We start from the raw sequence: 14,103 nt of genomic DNA, 5'->3' as shown, positions 1-14,103 counted from the left end.
GTTATCAGGAGACTCTTGCAGATGTACCACCACAATTGAGGACTGGGGCCTCTTCAGCTTTGCTGGCCAGCTCCGTGTTTGGAGGGTTAATAATCCGCTTTTTCCTCAGAAGTGGGTGCTGTATCCTCTTGGGGGATACATTCCTATCAAATTGGAGGAGGAAACCGGGGTAAGCTGTTCTGACCAGCAGGGCCTGTGCTCTCGCCATACGCTAGCTCCTGCTTGAAGAACTAGGCCTGACCATGGCCTAGGAGGGAAGCACGGGGCGTTGTGCTGCTGGGCCTAGGTGCAGGCACAGCTCGGTGTGTGCCCCACCACTAAGAGTGGTGGAGGTGTGATATCTGCCTGAACCGTGTGGAGATGCTTTCCATCCTGTGGGATCTGCTGGTTTTGTTGCACTGCCGTGAGGAGCTGGAATACCAGTGTTGCAGGCCCCCTCGTTCTGAGATTAATCATTCGTTCTTTTAGTCAAACACGGAAGTACGTTGGATCAGCTACAGACTGAGAGGAAATGTTCTCTCACCAGATCTCCCCTTTGCATCATTTCAGAGCAATTTAATGACAGAAAAGGCAGTTCTGTGTTCTGCAGTTCACTACTGGACTTCTGTGAGAAGGTGGCATGGCCCTGGAGAACTGTGTACAACTAGCAGAAAATGACCACAGCTCTTCTGATAGTTTTCTCTGTAAAAGCAATAGTCTTCTCTGCTGCTAATTTGAAGTCCAGACACCTGACAGAAAATGCATTTCCTCAGAGCTAGTTGTTACCAGTGTATAACAAGATTAAAAAAAAAAAAGTTTGTTCAAAATACTTCCACAAGACTGTGCCATTGTTTCTGAACCAAAGTGACTGTGGTGACTGTGTGGTGTGTTAGGAATTAAACCAGCTAGACTACAATTTGTCTTTGCAGTTCTGCTGCATGTAAATCTTCAGTGCTGTTTGTCTAGCAGTTATGTTCCCTGTGAAGAGGAGGAATTCCCGTCACCCAAATAGCCTCTGGACTCTTGGTGAAGTCTGTTGCCCTGTGCCAAAGAGAACACACTTGTCAGTAAGGTTAAAACGATCAGAGAATAGTTACACTTCTGTAATTGGTAGAAATCTGATATAAGAGAACTGAAGTAACTTCAGAGGCAGAGGTAGAAAAGGTTGATGCGATTCTTGAGAGGGCTCTGCAGGGCTGTTAGGCAGTAAAAGCCTAACACAGAAGCTAAATGTCCAGCCTTACTTCCTAGTTTCTGACTAAAAGTCCTGTCAGAAGTGCCAGTTAGCTGCCAAATATGTTCCAGCTGAAGTAAAAACGCTGCATTTTCATGCTCTTGTTGCTCTTCTTCTGTCTACTTAGACACAGGATTTTATTTGTCATGCTGTTAGTAAATGATACCCTAATATCTGCTGGAATTTAAAAGGAGCTGTGTTCTTTCTGAAGCTGAATTTCACATTTTTTTTTCTTGCCTTCCCTTCAACAAAGGCCGGCACAGCCTATTAAAGAAAAAAAGTATTATGGAGTAGCAAAATAAGACAAAAAAAAAAAATAGTGGTAAGATGTTTTGTTTTCTAGTGTTTGTTTAGCCAACAAGAGTCTGATGTCAGGTAGGCAGCATGTGTTTCAAAACTTTCTGTGTCGTGGAGTCAGTTCGGGGTATTAGTACCTCTGTAAATTGTGATGATACTTGCACATTTTGCGAGCTCTTGTATCATCAGCCTGCAGGTTCAGACAATAGGGCCGGGAGTCCTTACAGGCAAAGGGCAGACAAATACATCAGCACAGATCTGTTCCATCAGGCAGTGTGCGGGATCCCAACTTTGCCTTTCATTGTAAGCTTTGTTACTGCTGATTTACTCTTTAGCCATTTCTAATACAGAAGTCTTGATGCCTGACCTTAGCAGTGAGAAGGAAGAGGCCAAGGCGTGTGTGTGTGCACTGGGCGAAGCAGGGACCTGTGGCACAGCGCAGAGCACTTGCACAGCGAGCCTGGGGAGCAGTTTTGTGCCAGTGGAGATGTGGATCCTGGAATTTTGCTTGTCCTTCTCCTGGGAGCATGGATCTGTGGTTGATGTGGTTGATGCAGGGAGGAGGCTTAGTTCCGTCCCTCATTCTGGCTGAGGGAGCATGAGTGGTTTTTGATGCTGGGGAAGGAAAAGGACTGTGCGAATACTGTAAGATTGTTTTTAAAATAAGGGTTACGAAAGTGAACTCATTTAATGATAACTTCATCTACTTGGAAGATGAAAATTTAAGTGAAAAATAGGTTTATCTGGGTAGCAGAACTCTTACCACTGGTGATATGAAAATCGATAACACCGCTTGGGACTCACAAAGCAAGTGCTGCACTTAGTGCAGCAGGCTGCCGGACTGTGTTGGGACTTGGTGCACCAAATCAGGTTAAGCTCTCTTAACACCCTATCTGAAGTATGTTTCTCTGTGCAGCAGACTTTGGAAAACAGCACAAGTAGAGCAACTTCAGATGCATGTGCTTCAGCACAACACTTCTGTCAAGCAATTGAGTAGCAAGGATAAGAAAGGTCTGGGAGGTGTAGGGACTGCGTGCAGTAATGGTGTTGGGTGGACAGAGGTATATTTGCAATGTGCTTTAGCCCATTGTCAACCCTTCCTACACTGGAAGCCTTGCTGCTGAAAGCTGGGACAGACTGAATGGGCACAAAGGAGGCTGAAGAAGTAGCACGGCTCCTTGAAATCCTCAAATCCTCCCTGTGGAGCTGCAGGTCCTGGGTGCAGCTGGCGCCCTGAGCAGCGGGTGCCAAGGGCAGGGCCATGGGCTGCTGTGGCTCCCGGCTGCGCCAGGGCTGCATAGCGCCGCGGGCTCATCCAGCGCCCCATGGCTGGTGGATGTGCGTTGGGCTCGTAGGGCATTCGTTCGGTTATTTCTTCCTCCGTACTTAAAAACTTTTAACCTTACTGCTAAAGAAAAATACCATTGTCTATCAGTATGACTGGAACGAAAGATGAATAGCGAGTTAGCCTTGAGCAAACTGTCAATCTGACTTTGATAGGCCATCACTTAAAAGGTCCTTTTATGTTTATGAAAAAGCATGACGTCAAAGCCAGGGAAAAAATACCAATACTTAGGGCTAAACTTGCACAGCCCCTGTGTGAACTGTTTGTTTCTCTACATGCGTAGCTAATTAGCGGAGGTTACTATAAGTCTGAGCAGTGGCGTTCCAGTTTCTGCTGCTGGTTTGGGGCAGCTTGTTTATGGTGCTTCCATATGTGAATCGCTCAGACTGGAGTAGCATAAAGCAAAGGATATTGCAGTCACTTCTCTCACAACCTATAAGTATTATGCTGGAAATGCTTGAGTATAATCATTATCAGGTGAGTTATTTGCAGACTTATTTTAAAAGCTCTTGCTAAGAAGGCTTACAGTGGACAGAAAATCCTTTTCCTCTTGTATCTAGTTTGCTTTAATTTCTTCCACAGAAATGAGTGGGGAACGTGCACGGTCAGTTGTAACGGTAATAGAAGTCACTTTGCTAGAACTGTTCAAAACAAACAAACTTTTCAGAGTATTATTTTACTTGTTTGTTTTCTACCTTTTGATAAAGATATTAATGATCAAAGAAAGGTGACGGCATTGTCGCGTTAAAGGGGTGTAGCTGATTAACCGTCACGGGCCCGTTTGGATTCAGAGTACTGAACCAGTCGGACATTCACCAAAACTGGGGGTCCGTTCGGACAATCACCAAAAACGTAATAACCGCCTGGGGGTCCACTCAGACATTCACCAAAAACGTATTAACCACCTGGGGGTCCGTTCAGACATTCACCAACAATGCATTAACCGTCTGGGGGTCTGGTTAGATTCAGAACACTGAATTATCACGGATAATCACCCTCACCCAAGTCGCATTAATGAAAGCTATCACAATGCAATCAAGTATGGTTTATTACAGCAACAGATAATCAGGTTCTTTTGGATTGCCGGTGATAGTGACTGTCTGCAAAAGCAAGCTAGTATGCATGAAATACACGGGTGTTATAGGTGTTACAGATGTTACAGATGTCACAGATGTTACAGATGTTATAGATGTTATAGATGTTACAGATGTTATAGGTGTTATAGGTGTTATAGGTGTTACAGGTGTTACAGGTGCGCAGCCTAGAAATAAACGCGTTAAAAGGATCAAAGACTCTATAGAGATTTATGAGCAAATATTCAGATCTCACCCAAAGGCGTCCCAATGGGGGGGGAAGAGAGGCTCAGCCCGTCGACTGATCCCAGGAGTCAGGAGGTCCTAAGGATGTTGTATGTCCTCGGGATGGTATCTCCCCTGACGATGGTATCTTCCCTAACATCCCCTCTCTCTTGGGCCAATTTATATTATTTTCTATCTTTTAGGTGGAGCTTGAGTGGCTCTAGTCAAGCATATCTTAGTTATGATTGGTGTAAAGTTTTCCCGTCTCCGTTTAAAGTAATAGGCTCCGAGAAATTCAGAGCGCATGCTCAGTGAGGGGTGGTCGCACCTTGGAGGCGGGTAGCTTTTGGGATGGAGGTGTGTTTTGGTATTATAATGATATTATAATGAGCAAAAAGTACACTAGGGTACAGCATTTGTCAAAACATGACAGGTCTTTGGCTTAGGGTGGCAAAAAGTGCAGCTTTGTGCACAAGAACAATCGAGGCCCCACCTGATTACAGAGCCTAGCCGTGGTGTCTCCACTCCACTCCACGCTCCGTGGTGTTCCTTAGAGCTAGCACACCAAGTTTCCCCAGCGCGATAGCATCTAAGGTTGGGAGCCTAGGGAATGCTCAGATAATGCAGTTATGCCCTACCCTGAAAGCCTCTTCAATGCTGTACCTTTTCCTTAAAAGTGTGAATGTTAGTTTTATTTTCCTAGTTACTTCAGGCATTTACACCACATAATCCACCCCGTGACTATAGTCACTCAAGCTTCACGACAGTTGGAATATGTCAGGGACATCACATACATTCTCGGATTGAGGTTTACCGAGTGTATGTACATTGTGTAGTGATGCTAAACGTTTCATCATAAACCAGAGTTTAACATACAAACTAATTGTCAGTATAAAACATAACACAGTATTAGCAGAACAATAACAGGGTGAAGCATCTTGTTGAAGATTCCCTTGGCAGCTGGCGCTCATCCAAACAAAGTGTCCCACCAACGGTGTCTCTCATCTCTCTTCACTCTTTCCATTACTCGATGTGTTTCTTGTGCGTCATGGTGGACAGTAATCAGAGTCTTTTGTCCATTTTCTCGGACTTGTGTCATCAGCTGCTTCAGGTCCTCATGTACCAGCAATTTCTTCACCAAGGTGAGGTTCATTCCCAATAGGAGTAGGCAGCAGTTCATGAAGCAGAATATAATTAGATGCAATAAGTTGACAAGAAGTGACAGGAACTGAGTATTTAAAATCACATCCTAGAATTTTGGTAAAATTGCAAACACAAACATTAGAGTGATTACTGGTATCTACCACTGTATCATCTACGACTATAGAATCACAATGAGTTCTCATACAAACACAACCTTTCCCAATATATACAAGTACAGTTTCAAGGGTTTCATTAGGATGTATCTCAAAGTGGCAAATATTTTGCTCAGTGTCAAGACAAATGTCTTGAGATTCCAGCGTATTACTTTATGCATTTACATCAATTGTTTGCCACTTTCCTCCCTTTTGATGGGCCCATACTTTATGCTCTTTAGGATAAAGTGTAGTTCCATTATGATTGAGTCCTAATGCAATGATTGGATATACATTGTATACGGTGGCATTACTTATAGTAAGTATAAAGGCAACAATTTGATCATTTTAATGGGTAAAGTTGACTAATTGCCACCAAGCTTGAAATTCCTTTTCAAATTCTGAAGCATTATCCCAAATCAATTTTCAAATTTCAGTGGGCAAAGTTCCTCCTTCTCCCTCTCTAATAATAGCTGCTGCTACAGATTGTATCCATAACTGTGCTTGGATACAGCTCAAGGCAAGGGAGGTATTGCCTTGGGCTTTTCCAAGGGTATTTACAATTAATTGATGATCATTTTCCTCAAGCCAATAAGGATGATTTTATTGGTTGTTCCAATTTCCTTAGGTCATCTGTAGTAGCAGTTATTCTACTCATTAAGACCTCAGCATCAATGTTTTTTAATATACCTAATCCTGTTCCCAATAACCTAGTTGCATCCTGTGGCCCTTTTTTAGGGACCAACTAGGGTTAAAGACAATTTGTTGTTGTCCCACATTTTTAATTATGTAAGGACCTGTGTTGAAGATGGAAGGAGTTAGACCAATGGGAGGCTGAGTCGGTTCATTTTCAAATATCTGCAGGGGCAGAGGCTTCTTATCCTTTGACCATGAATTCAAATAGTAATTCTGTGCCTCTGTAACCCCAAAGACAGCACACAATTATAAGTTTGGTGAAAGTAAAATTGTACCAGCAATCAAAATTTGGTTCAGTTATTTTAGTTATTTGGCAACCAATTTGTATTGTTTGTCCAGACATGGCTTAAAGTTCAGCCATTCTTAGAGAATCATTACAACTCCATTCATCTTTTGAAAATATTTTGTTTCCATGTAGAACTAAAGTAGAGAGATTTAGGTCCTTTCTGTTTTGAGATGTTCCAGTGACTGTGCTATACTGTGACAATACATGGTTAAATGCCACGGTGAAACACCTCAGCTCCATGCACAGCCACAGTAGCTAAGTTTCCTTTAAGGTCTGTAATTGCATCAAGGTCAGGGTAAAGCATAGCATCATTAATCCAAACTGTTGATTCGTCATCTTCCAGCTGTCCCTATACAGTTGGCTCAGGGTTCCTGTGAACACAAAAGAAAATAAAATATGCTCGGTTGTATTCAACCGGCAGGGTTAGAAAGAGGGTGAAATAGCAATCTTTGATTTCCCATGCATAGACTATTGTTAGATACACAGAGGGCTTTCACTATCTCTGCCATGTTTGGAACTGTGGCAGTCAAAGGTGTAGTGTTAGCGTTCAGCTGTCTGTAATCCACTGTAAAATGCCATTGCCTGGTTGGTTTCTTTACCGGCCACACCAGTGAATTGTAAGGTGAATGGGTCCTTTTAATAATGTCTCCTTTTTCCAATTCTGTTACCACCCCGTCAATCCCCATAAGTGCTGCTGCTGACAACAGATATTGCCGATCATTAATGATTTTAGCAGGGGATGAGGGTATGGATGTTTGTAACAGGCTCAGTCTCATGGTGCCTGAATCCCTTTGATGTGTCGTGAAACTCCACACAGTTCCATCAGGGAGTTTCCACACACAACCATGCAGTATGTCAAATCCTAAAATATCAGTATATGCAGCACCAACTAATATTTCTACCCTGGTTAATTTTTGTTCCTCTGGCAACCAGAGTGAAATTTTTGCAGTGGGGCATTGTTTTTCCACACCATTGATTCCCGTGAATTTAACCCTGTGTTGACCAGGTGTTATGCTCAGGGTTTGTGCTGTTGCATGTGTAATTACAGATATTTGGGTCCCAGTGTCAATAAGAAAATTTACCAATATTTTTGGGGGTTCAACAGGAATGGCAATGATAGGGTCAATATGTTCATTAGAGAGCCATTGAATTGTTAATACCTGCCGAGCAGGGTGGCTCATTGCCCTCCCCGGGGATAAGAGTTTTTTTGCTGACACAACTCGCCTCGTTCCCTATTAGGTTTCAATCTCTCTTTGAATTTGGGATATCTGGGATTTTTAGTGTGGATTTGGCGGACTCGCCGAGAGTGGTCTTGGGATTTAATACTGGATGAATTAATCCAGCCCATTCGGTGTCCGTACTTATCTATGTCTTGTACCAATTCACTCCAGGTGGGAATAGGGGAGTTAGGATTTTGCCTACAACCACTATCATCATCCCTACAAGCAGCTAGTATATGATCTTGGGTGTTTGCTACAAACATCTTAAGACAATCAGGGAGTCCACGGATGAGAGGGGTTAACCGAATTGGATCAATAGGAGCTAACATCGGGGATTTCCTAAATTCATCTCTTTCATATATCGCCTGAATGCAGGCTGCTTTCTGTACTGCTACAGCCAGGTCAGCTCCTGGTGTGGTGGTTAAAGATACTCCAGGTCTCCAAAAGCCTCCTACCTCTTCCTCACTCAACATCATTCGATCTCCTCCTTTAAGAGAAACTCGACACACATACTCAACTTCTGATTCCCCTGATCGCCTTGAGAACTTCTCCTGTATTTTAACCAACTCTGCTGGTGGCAATGGAATCGTTCGCACAGTAGTGCGAATTTCATCATTATCATCAACAGTAGTCTCAGTCTTAACCAAAGGTCTCAAGGAAATGGATTGGGGTTCAGAATCAGAAATCTCTTCAACGCCATCATCACTGTCAGACCAGAAATCACTGTCCCAGCTTTCAGGTTCTGCACTATGCAGCACTCCACGAATCTGCTTGACCGGAGCACAAGGCTGTACTTTATTTAACAGATGACTAACCCTCTCCAGCATTTGTTTAAGATGATTATTCTCACTCACAAGTTTATCATTTTCAGTCACAAGTTTGTCATTCTCAATGGAAAGTTTATTATTTTCATCCAAAAGTCTATCCACTCTGATTCCTAATGTTTTTCCCGTCTCCCTTTCAAAGGCCAATGATGACTTCAATATTTCATTCTCTGATTTCAAAGCTGTATGTTCTGCATCAGAGATCAATTTGGGAGCAGGAGTTTCCTTAGCTTTTTGCCGAGCACAAGACAAACAATCTCCTAACACAGCATAAATCGCACCTTTACCCTTTCTTTGACCAATCTTTCGTGAAGCCTGACACGGCTCAATGTGCTCTACCACTTTCTCCTCATCTTTCCAAAACTTTTGGGAAAACTCCTTCCCTGCCTGGGAAGGGGCACATTTATATTTTTGCAGTAGTTTATCCATAGCAATCCTGCCGACTACGCCAATTTTACTGTCGCGTTAAAGGGGTGTAGCTGATTAACCGTCACGGGCCCGTTTGGATTCAGAGTACTGAACCAGTCGGACATTCACCAAAACTGGGGGTCCGTTCGGACAATCACCAAAAACGTAATAACCGCCTGGGGGTCCACTCAGACATTCACCAAAAACGTATTAACCACCTGGGGGTCCGTTCAGACATTCACCAACAATGCATTAACCGTCTGGGGGTCTGGTTAGATTCAGAACACTGAATTATCACGGATAATCACCCTCACCCAAGTCGCGTTAATGAAAGCTATCACAATGCAATCAAGTATGGTTTATTACAGCAACAGATAATCAGGTTCTTTTGGATTGCCGGTGATAGTGACTGTCTGCAAAAGCAAGCTAGTATGCATGAAATACACGGGTGTTATAGGTGTTACAGATGTTACAGATGTCACAGATGTTACAGATGTTATAGATGTTATAGATGTTACAGATGTTATAGGTGTTATAGGTGTTATAGGTGTTACAGGTGTTACAGGTGCGCAGCCTAGAAATAAACGCGTTAAAAGGATCAAAGACTCTATAGAGATTTATGAGCAAATATTCAGATCTCACCCAAAGGCGTCCCAATGGGGGGGGAAGAGAGGCTCAGCCCGTCGACTGATCCCAGGAGTCAGGAGGTCCTAAGGATGTTGTATGTCCTCGGGATGGTATCTCCCCTGACGATGGTATCTTCCCTAACATCCCCTCTCTCTTGGGCCAATTTATATTATTTTCTATCTTTTAGGTGGAGCTTGAGTGGCTCTAGTCAAGCATATCTTAGTTATGATTGGTGTAAAGTTTTCCCGTCTCCGTTTAAAGTAATAGGCTCCGAGAAATTCAGAGCGCATGCTCAGTGAGGGGTGGTCGCACCTTGGAGGCGGGTAGCTTTTGGGATGGAGGTGTGTTTTGGTATTATAATGATATTATAATGAGCAAAAAGTACACTAGGGTACAGCATTTGTCAAAACATGACAGGTCTTTGGCTTAGGGTGGCAAAAAGTGCAGCTTTGTGCACAAGAACAATCGAGGCCCCACCTGATTACAGAGCCTAGCCGTGGTGTCTCCACTCCACTCCACGCTCCGTGGTGTTCCTTAGAGCTAGCACACCAAGTTTCCCCAGCGCGATAGCATCTAAGGTTGGGAGCCTAGGGAATGCTCAGATAATGCAGTTATGCCCTACCCTGAAAGCCTCTTCAATGCTGTACCTTTTCCTTAAAAGTGTGAATGTTAGTTTTATTTTCCTAGTTACTTCAGGCATTTACACCACAGGCATTTCCAAGATATGGTGACTTTTTCCATTTAAAAAACAAAAACAAAAAAAACAAAAAAAACTTTTCTTCTGGTGCTTATTTCGAGTGGAAGAGAATAGCTTGGTGTGCTTTTTTTCATATTTTATATGTGAAAATATTTTGAAGTGCTGGAAAGGTTTCTTAAATACAAAAATGGCTGCTACTGAGGACAGTGATTGATCTGACCGGAGACGCTGCTTTTCTTGCATCTTCTTTGTGTAACGTGTTTTTTTAGACATGCTGTCTTATTTGTAGGTGACTTAGGCCATATATCTGAGTTATAAATCATCTAGAGACAAAAAATGGGACATTACTTTTTTTTTTTTTTTTTTAATAACACATTTGATATTTTAAAAAGCAAAAGAAAAACCAACAACAAATCATTAAATCTGTCCTTCACTTGAAATCTGATAGAGGATAGCAGTTGATACTATTTAGCTTTTATTAGGAGCTATTGACAAGTAAAACGAGTCCTGCTGTGGCACTTATTTCTCCATATTTTGGTGAAAATTAAACACTGTGTTGCTGAAGGTCTGAACAGAGAAGTACCTGTTGCAGAGTGTCTGTGTGAACTGGAAAACCGGAGCATTGATTTTAAGTGGGAAATCTCACCATGTGGAAGAGAAGTGGAACTCGTTGCTTTCCTCTTAATAAGTCAGTTATTGGAACATTCTCTCAGGAACTCATTCCTTGCCACTGAACGTGAATTAGTGAAGCCCTGTTGAGTTCCTTGGAGCCACATGGGTTTGTAACTTTGAGTCAAATGCTTAGCTGGTCTGTGTCACAGATGTATAGCTCAGATCGATGCCACATGTAATGACGTTGTAAAACAATAAAGCCCTTTCCTAACTCCTGTCATGCAGGTGCAGACTCACCTTGAGAACCCAACCAAGTACCATATCCAGCAAGCCCAGCGGCAGCAGGTAAAGCAGTACCTCTCTACCACTCTAGCAAATAAACACGCCAACCAAGCCCTGAGCTTGCCATGTCCAAACCAGCCCGGTGATCATGTCATGCCGCCTGGAACTGGAAGCAGCGCGCCCAACAGCCCGATGGCCATGCTCACGCTTAACTCCAACTGTGAAAAAGAGGTAATACACGCTTGTTGTGCATACTCTTCAGTGAAACAGAATTGCATTCTGCTTTCTTTCCGTTTCAAACTATATTTGCTAATTAAGATGTTGCATTTATCTTCTTTTCTGAACTGCTCAGTTTGAAAATGCAATTAATGCTTCTTTGCCTGCCTGATGAATATGTATTTGTATAAAACATAAGGGCAAAAAACAAACAAAAAAAACCCTCTGTCATGTAATTTCCTTTTTTTGAACTATTTTAGCTAGTTTATGCTTATTAAAACTTCTAATTTTTTTTTTTGCTTGCTTGATGCACGCAGTGAATAGTTGACCTTTGGAGAATACAAAGCAGTTTTGTTAGCTGTAGCTTTCTGGAATAATGTTATTTATGGCCCATTCAGTGTAGAAAGAGCAAAGAGCATAACAAAAATAACTGAAAAACAACAGACTTTTTTTTTTTTAGATATTTTAGGGTTTTAGAAATATTTGGACTAAAATTTGAGCAAGTCTCTTGCTTAGTTTCAACACCAAATTATCTGAGCTAGTATATCCTGAAATGTTTCCAATTTGCTGTTTCTGCGCTGCAGATTTGAGGCTTCTATGCCTAGAAGTCATTCACAATCTTGTCTTAAATCTTTGCTGGCAAAAACTTCGTTGGATGTTGTATGTGCTGAGGTGCAAAATAAAGGTTATTTGAAAGACATTAGCAAGTAAAAGAATCATGTCAATATTTTAGCGACTTGGCAAACGAGAGAGAATTATAGAGCTCCCTTTGTTCCCCATCCTTCCTCTGAGCCTTTGTGCCAGAATTTTAATACAGATGCACTCTGTGAGGAAAAATTTATCCAACTCCAAAAACAGTTATTTAAAAATGGCTTTTACACATGCAAGAGGAATTACTTGTGCTCCATAGTTTTAAATTAAGTGAAAATCCAAGTTCCATCCTATCATCTCACTTGTACCACAGTTTTTTTCTCAAGTTATTTCCAGCTTCACTTTGCTGTGTCATCAGGCACATGTGTGCATGACACTGTTTCAATCGTGCTCTTTTTGGGACTGAGACTGTGCCATGAACTCAGATCCATGCTTTGCTTTTTTTTTTCCTTTTTATTTCTGCAGGGATTTTATAAATTTGAAGAGCAAAGCAGGGTTGAGAGTGAGTGCCCGGCTCTGAATACACACTCTCGAGCATCATGCATGCAGGTACTGGATGACACAGGAGTTGGAGCACTGAACACCTTTCCAATGAGAATGTTTCTTTGAACTTATGTTAAATAGTAAACTTGACCAGTAATGTATTTAACAAGTTGAATGTAAAATGTATTTAAGAAATGAAACAACATAACCCCCACTTATATTACAAATCTGCCATGTCCTTGCATATTACCATTGATATCAAGTGCATTAAAACATCTAGAAAAGTGTTAACCCTTTTCAGAACTGTAACAAGAACTCTAACACTATAGCAGAAGAAATTATCAAGGGTGTTTTAGGATCTCACTTCAGGAAGTCGTTTTTAAAGCAGTTTTTCCCCCAAGCTGCATGTACGTGTTGCTGCTGAGATAGTTTCTAAGAGCCCATTTTTAGGCAGATCACACCTGCACTTAAGGGGGAGGTAGAGAGAGAAGGCTTTAATCCATCCATGGTAATTTTGTCCTCAGTAGTCATTTTTTAAATTATTTGTATTTTTTATTATTATTATTTTGATCAGACTGCATTTTATTTTAGTAACAAGACTTCAGATATGGGCTGTAACTATTGTTTCCTTTCTTGCCCTCACTTTCAGCCAGTGTAATTCATTCTGATCATACTTTATTGCGCTGATATGAAAATCCCCTAAACTACTCTTTGTACTATCAATTTCACGTTTTTTTTTTTTTTTTTGAAATTATTATTATTTTTGATTAGTGTCACTTAAGCTTATTTTTTTATAGTGATCCAAAAAGAAATAGGTGCAAGCTGCAGGTCAGCTCAGAGGATCTAAGCGGTGCTTTGGAAGACTGTCTTGCACCTTGACCATGTAGGAACTTATGGAGGAACCCTCCAGCCCAGCCCCAAAAACTGTTTGCACCACCTAGAATCATCACTGAGCTACTCTTGGGTGGTGCTTCCTGGGAGGGAGTATTAGGAAATAAACCAGGTTCCCCGTTGAGGGAGGGCAGCCTTTCAGCAGCAAGCCTTCTCCTTCCCTCTGCAGATGCCAGGGCTCAGGCGTTACAGTCTGTAAGTCACTTTTTGCCCCACACCTGGATGATCAAGGTGGAAGGTGGGCAGGCAGTGCTGGAGCCCTGTGTTTGGAGATGAGAAGGTGGTGGGACCGGTGCAGAACAAGGTAGAGGGTTCCACATCCTTAGTGAGGCTTGTTGTACGGGCACCGATATCCTCTGCTGTTCCTGGGAGGAACAGCTGTCCGTAGGCAGGTAACTGCTGATGGGAGGTGTGGAACAGATCATGAAGCCTCAAGCTTTGTTGTGGTCTGACAGCCCTAGCTGGATAGGGAGAGTTATGTCAGGGGGATTAGATTTGGAGTATGGCAGAATTGTGCAGACCTCTGCTTTGGCCCATACTGCAGAGAACCAGTGTGTTGCTGAAGTGCTTTGTTAGACCTTTGTTCCTTCTTGGTTTTGATAACTGTTCTATTTTTTATTGTTCACCTTTACTATTGCAGATGGACGATGTGATCGATGACATAATTAGTCTAGAATCAAGCTACAATGAAGAAATCCTTGGCTTGATGGACCCGGCCTTGCAGATGGCAAACACGGTACAATGGTCCCTTCCTTTTGCTTT

General features: G+C 42.2%; 1 protein-coding gene across 12 annotated transcripts in view; it reads left to right on the top strand.

Annotated features, from left to right (window-relative positions):
* MITF (melanocyte inducing transcription factor) overlaps window positions 1-14,103 on the top strand; it is a 103,773-nt gene that overhangs the window by 73,284 nt on the left and 16,386 nt on the right. For 7 of the 12 annotated variants that reach the window (XM_027467277.3, XM_027467276.3, XM_072044084.1 and 4 more), the window contains exons 3-5: window positions 11,104-11,331; window positions 12,433-12,516; window positions 13,982-14,077. In XM_027467277.3, the coding sequence (XP_027323078.1) occupies window positions 11,104-11,331; window positions 12,433-12,516; window positions 13,982-14,077 (408 nt within the window). Of the gene's footprint in view, window positions 1-3,181; window positions 3,333-11,103; window positions 11,332-12,432; window positions 12,517-13,981; window positions 14,078-14,103 lie in introns of those variants that run through there. The other 5 variants (XM_027467278.3, XM_027467279.3, XM_072044086.1 and 2 more) reach the window with 4 other exon arrangements.

Source organism: Anas platyrhynchos, chromosome 13 (genome assembly GCF_047663525.1).
Source record: "Anas platyrhynchos isolate ZD024472 breed Pekin duck chromosome 13, IASCAAS_PekinDuck_T2T, whole genome shotgun sequence".
In the NCBI taxonomy this organism is placed as follows: Eukaryota; Metazoa; Chordata; class Aves; order Anseriformes; family Anatidae; genus Anas; species Anas platyrhynchos.
Note: the sequence above shows the minus strand (reverse complement) of the source record. Positions and strands in the feature narration are given on the sequence as shown.